The following is a 6,000-nucleotide window of genomic DNA, read 5'->3' on the forward strand; positions in this document are numbered from 1 at the left end:
ACATTTGAAACATGAATAGAAATTTTGTTGAAGCACATATAAGCTCTTAACGTCAGGGTTTTCTAAGTGAATTCAAATGATTTACAATTTTTTTTTAGCTGTAAAGATGCCACATGCTCATATAAAGAGGCTGCTTCCCTAAGCAAAACACAGAAATGGGTTAGGGTTAACACAAATTGCCCAAATTAGCACTCGGGAGAGTTACTTAAAGAATGCATTCTATTATAATTACTACCTAAATGTTGTCAGTAGCCTAATTCAAGTATCACAATATTACAGTGAGCATAACTTGATTACTTTCTGTTCTTACTGAATTCCCCTCAAGACAATAAGTGAAAGACAGAAAAGAGAAAAGAAACAGCAATAAGATCACTTTCACAATGAAAGTAAACTTTTTTGTATGCTAATCACCTAACGTCGCTCCATGCATTCCGTTACTCCAAATCCTGCAAGTTAGTTTAATTTTTGTCAGAAAGCAGGAAATTAGGTGCATGATACTCAACATTTCCAAATGTTCCCCCTGCATGTTAATGGTCGACCAAAACAACTTTCTAACACTGTTTTTCAGGGACATCATCACTGCATCCTGGGTTTAACGCCATCAAAGACAATAGTGATAGATAAAAAAAGAATGAAAACATGCTGGAGACTGTTCTCCCGTGGTGAGACAGCATTGTGGACTGTCTGGTTATGCAAGGCACTGAGTAACACACTTTAAAATATTTCACCTGAATAATTGATAATGTTGTGCCAAAAAGTGATTGTCTGCAAAAGAAAAACATTGCAAAAGCGATATTTGCCACTATTATCTGGTTATGACATTCAATTATAAATAGTAAAGATCAATCTTTGTGAAGGTTTAACATTTCTTATAACCAAATTGTAGCTGCAATAGTTATTAGCACAATCAAACATTTGCTGTAACATTGTGTCTATGTTTGGTGAGCCTAATATCCGTATTTATATTTACAAACCGTGACAACACACTACATGACTTACAGAAGCATTTCATCTCTTTTACAGTCATTGTTTGGGCTATAATCTTTAACATCTTACTCTCATGAATGAAATCAAGTCTTTTCATTACATTTCAGTTGCAATGTAGGGGCTGCAGATCCTCTGGCATTTGGAGGGAAAAAAGCATTGCATTATTTGGTCCTTTAAAGCTATTTGAACAGGTACAAAGAGGATTGGTTATAATGTAGGATAGTGTACATTATATGGAGTCATAAGAGCAATTGCAAAAGAGATCACGTCTTTATGAATATTTTACCCAGATAAAAGCAACTGTAGCTGCATATATAAACTGGCTGATACAACTTTAACTACCAGCTTTTGGCCAATCACCAACGTAGGACCTAAACAGAACTACTTTCACTAAGTTAGAAGCCATTTTCAACATAAACTGATACACACAGACACGCAAATTCTACACAAAACTCACTAGAATGCAGATAAGCAAATGTGTTCGAAACCCTTCATGATCAGGAGTCACATAGAACACATTTTCTGTAGAAACAGAAAACTTACAATGCGACGAGGATGGGATTCGAACCCACGCGTGCAGAGCACAATGGATTAGCAATCCATCGCCTTAACCACTCGGCCACCTCGTCTGAGAAGTAGTACGTAATAGTATGTCATATCGAAAAACAGAAAACGGTTTGAATATCGAACAAATGTCCGTATTTGTTTCCTGAACTCCTTTCGAATGTTTGTACAAGTAGTAGCAGCCACTGCTCCTATTGTACTACTGTGTCCTCAAATTTGACCTCGAATATCTGTTTCTGTTCCACATGAAAACTAAATCCTGCCAAAGCTGCAGAGAAACAGCTGAAACACTGCTCGAGCAAACAGCAACAACGTGTAAATGAGGTGTTAACGTGTTTACCACGAGAGAAGCAACTGGGTGGAGGAAAACGTGCAGTGAGTGTTTCTGTCCATCAGAGGGAGCCACAGATCGACACTTTAAAATAAGGACCAGAACTCAACTGATCCGCTAATTGATGACTCAGTATTACATGGTGGCATCCTTATGAAACAATTTCATTAAGCTCTGTGTTGCTCATGTTAATTATTGCTGCAACAGTCTTCCAACTGTGCAACTGAATTCATTATTTGGATTCAAAGGTTTGGCTTGTACATTTAAAATACAAAATAATGTCCGTTTGATGAAAATATGATTAAGTGTGACTGCAGCTTTCATTCACTTGAATGCAGCCTGACTCCACTTTTTTTACTCATGGCTGGAGTTTATAAGGGACATAGTTTAATTTCTTGTATTTTCATCATCTAGAAAGGTCAGAACTTGCATAATTTGATCTATATGTGCATCAACTTTAATATTTAATCTCAAAGTATGCTTCTTTTCAGTTGTTTTTGTGCAAGCATGACATAATACCTGCCCCCAGACTACAGTGTCAAGCCATCTAACCTTCCAGTCTGGTGTCAGTGTGTGCTGAGGGTGTGAATCACAGGACAGGACACAGACAGAGGGGATCGAACATTTATTTACCCTTATTAAAAGTTACAATAAAACCATTAACATCTTCAAACGATAGCAAAATAAAGAGAACCAAAAATATTGGCCAAAACATATTTACAGAGACAGTTTGCAGATAAAAAGCTCACATTTTTGTACACAATCCCAACCCCTGCGTCATGAACTCTGAAATGTGAACACTGCAATACTCAAGAAGCTTGAATTGTGGTTTTAGCCAGAAAAAGAATCAAAATGCACGAACAAAGACATAGCTCTTTTTCCACCTCCCCTCGATTTTCACTTTTCTATACATGACAAAATACTTGAAATTTGGGGGTAAAACATAGGAATGTAGAATTCTAAAAATTAATAAGATCATTCGAAAGGTTTATGTGTCCATATAACAGTCATTTTGAGTGAAGGAGATGGTCTGTCCCGCTCCGCAACGGTGACAATTTTTAGATCCCAAAAAGATGAGAAAGAAAAATAAGATGTTATAGGGCTGCCACGCTGTTAAAAAGGATGCTTCTCCATGAATTGGGAAAGTAAGTCAGTATTCCTGATTCGCTCCACATCCAATCCATTACCTTCGCCACACGCCAGTCCCTGTGTGTACCATGAGGGGGGGGCGACACAAGCCGACGCTTTCATCATGAGAGGGCCCGGTGAGATTCCGTCTGTCAAAGAACTAATAAAAGGCAGTGAACTGGTGGTTGAATCAGCAAATGTGATATATCCTTTGTCTTCTTTTGTAGTTTTGTTTATAACTTTAAGAACGTGGCACGAGTCTCTCATATATATATTTATATATTTTAATCTTGGAAAATCAGTTCAGGTGCCGTGGTGGGGTGCAGTCACTCTGCCTTGGCCTCGCCCTCGGAGGCTGCGGGTGTCGTGCCCTCAGCAGGGGCGGCGGCCTCCTCGGCGGGGGCAGCCTCTGTCGGTGGGGCCTCCTCCGGTGCCTTGGCCTCGCCTTCAGCTGCAGGAGCGGCGGCGGCGGCGGCCTCGTCCTCTTTGGCCTCAGTGGCCGGCGTCTCCTCTTTGGTTTCTTTAGCTGCGTGGCCGTTCTCCTCGGGCTTGTCCTCGGTCGTGGGGGAGGTGGCCTCCTCTTTGCCCTCCTCGCTGCCCTTCTTGCTCTTCTTCAGCGAGATCCCTTTGAACTTGAAGGAGTTCTTCAGGGAGAACTTCTTCTTCTTCTTGCCATCCTTGGCGGCCTCGCCCTCTGCTTTGGCAGCCTCGCCCTCGGCTGAGGGAGCGGGCTCGATGGCGTCCCCGGCGCCAGCCTCTCCTTCCTTGGCTGGTTCTGCGGTTCCATTTCCATCAGCAGCAGCCACTTCTCCATCAGGCTTGGCTGAAACGTCGCCGTTGGTTTTGACGTGGCCGTTCTCCTGCAGAGAGAAGGACTCATTAGTCAGGAATTAAATAAATCAAGTTGGGTCAGAACACACACGTTGCCTCTGGAAATACAGAATCGTCTATATACACAAATGGAATTGAATATGGAGCGAATAAATCTAAAAGAGGCATGACATATGTCAGATGAGCATTAGCCCATTTACTCCATCAGTTAATCCATGTTGTAGTTGAGCGAAGCTGCCAGCGCTGACAGTGGTTCAGAGGAGGGATTCAACAGCTGGCTGCAGGACTCAGAGTGAACACATGGGGGCAGTAGTGCTGCAGCAAAACATCAACACAGCCAGCAAGTTGGGGAACAAAGGAATCCCCGTGAAACCTGGTTTCTGCTCTCATCCAAGAGCTGCAGCTCGCATCTAGCACGATTCCCTGCCGGAGCTCAGCGCCTCACATCAGCAGACAAAGACAGACCATCCAACAGACAGATTCTACAAATCTGCTGCTCTCACTGTGACAGACACGATCTCAGTGTTTTAAAGCCTTCAAGTCGGTAACACAAGTTTACAAAGATGTCTGAATGGGCATCACATAAAACAAATACTGATCTGGTTTACAATCGGTCATCTCTCCATCATTCAGCACACATCTATTTATTTCTACGAACTCCCATTTCTGAACTCATCTAACTACACGTGGGAAACCAGTTGGAATGTATCAAAGTTGTTGTAAAGCGGGTCTGAACTGGCGCCTGTTCGCGCTTTTGTTTGCAACTCCGTAAAATGCGCCTCCAGCAGAGCGCATTTGCATCCTTTGCACCGTTTGCTTCGCATCTTTTGTTCGACGTGAGAGCGGTTATGTGGCCGACTACAGCCAACTCATGACAGAAAACACGCTTCAAACACGTATTTCGACCCGAATCTGACATTTTAGCATTAAATTTGTGGGTAAATTGTCCCTTTGGGACCCGCAGACGGAATTAACAAAGGCGCGTCTGGTGCGCGCTGAGCGGGGACGAGCATTTCCACTCGACGGCGGTGCTGCTGGAGGGCTGTGACCGAGACGCTTTAAATTCATTTAGTTTGATGGGTTTTCTACCTTACAGTCACTAAGATATCACACTATCACTCTCAGTGGAGACTACGAAAGAGCAACAGCTTCGCACCCATGGCACCCTGCGCCCCGAAGTGGCACCCATGCTGCCAGTGGGCGTTGGGTGCCATGTGGCTGCCCGCTGATGCTCTCCTCGTCAGGCCTCCTGCACTCACCTGGCCGTTGGCTTTGGCAGCAGCAGAGTCGGCGGCGGCTTTCCCCTCCACAGCTACTCCACCCTTGGACAACTGGGCTCCCATTTTTTCCCTTTAGATGTTTCTGAACAAAAAAGAAAATCGAAAAAGAAAAACCTCCAGGAGTTTTTTTTTTGGAGATTTAAAAATCCAGCTCTAGGATGGGTAAGAGCTTGCCAAAAGTAGGTGAAAAATCCGACTGGATCTCCTTCTTCCCTGGCTAGACACGAGCAGACCCCCCTTTCAGTGTGTTTGAACCCCACGGCGGCTGAGCTCAAATTAAAGGATGTCAGGGAGACGGCTGTGAGTATTTCAACCGCGCCTCAAAATCGACCAGAGTCCCCTCCCCTGGGCGGGACAGCCGGGCTCCGGCCAATGTGCAGCCGGGGGGATGGGCCTCCTTCTCCGCCTGCCACTGCAACAGTCTGCCACTCCACTGGAGGATCAGCAAGGACTTTTTTCTTCTACAGTTTCAGATGTCTGGAAGATTCTGGGCACATTCTAAACTTTGTTAATTAACTTTATCTACATATTTCTTAGATTATACATCTGAAAACTGCATCTAATGTGATACAGGGATGCCCCAAATGGATAACAGTACCATTAATGTAGCTGGAAGCACCACAATTCTTTGAAAACATACAAATGGATGTCACACAATGCATGTTCTTATATGGGTGTAACTTAACAATCTTACCAATCGATCAGCTACCAGCAAATCACGTAAGTGCATTCCACAGATGTGAACTTTTAAATGAGTCAAAAAACATGTGGAAAACCAGATTAATTATAAAGAAGTTGAGAAAAAACAAGTCTAAAGTGGTACACACATCCAGAAATTGTGTCTAATGTGACAATTGAATGAAAAAAATGGATAAACAG

The 6,000-nt window shown here is 43.2% G+C and overlaps 1 protein-coding gene and 1 non-coding gene across 2 annotated transcripts; both read right to left on the reverse strand.

Moving 5' to 3' along the window:
* Positions 1-1,534: 1,534 nt before the first annotated feature.
* Positions 1,535-1,616, reverse strand: trnas-gcu (transfer RNA serine (anticodon GCU)). The gene has a single exon. It is a non-coding gene; the product is annotated as a tRNA-Ser (tRNA).
* Positions 1,617-2,492: 876 nt separating this feature from the next.
* marcksl1a (MARCKS-like 1a) lies at positions 2,493-5,420 on the reverse strand. Its single transcript, XM_022211524.2, has 2 exons — positions 5,101-5,420; positions 2,493-3,870 (listed from the first exon to the last, which is right to left on the reverse strand). Exons 1-2 carry the CDS (start codon positions 5,182-5,184, stop codon positions 3,337-3,339), a joined length of 618 nt encoding a protein of 205 aa, XP_022067216.1. The 5' UTR covers positions 5,185-5,420; the 3' UTR covers positions 2,493-3,336.
* Positions 5,421-6,000: the final 580 nt, after the last annotated feature.

Source organism: Acanthochromis polyacanthus, chromosome 1, assembly GCF_021347895.1.
Source record: "Acanthochromis polyacanthus isolate Apoly-LR-REF ecotype Palm Island chromosome 1, KAUST_Apoly_ChrSc, whole genome shotgun sequence".
NCBI classification, from domain to species: Eukaryota; Metazoa; Chordata; class Actinopteri; family Pomacentridae; genus Acanthochromis; species Acanthochromis polyacanthus.

Coding starts and splice junctions, on each gene's coding strand:
- marcksl1a (XM_022211524.2), bottom strand. CDS start 5,184: ATGGGAGCCCAGTTGTCCAAGGGTGGAGTAGCTGTGGAGGGGAAAGCC. Junction 3,871..5,100: donor CTGCCAAAGCCAACGGCCAG/GTGAGTGCAGGA, acceptor TTCTCTCTGCAG/GAGAACGGCCACGTCAAAAC.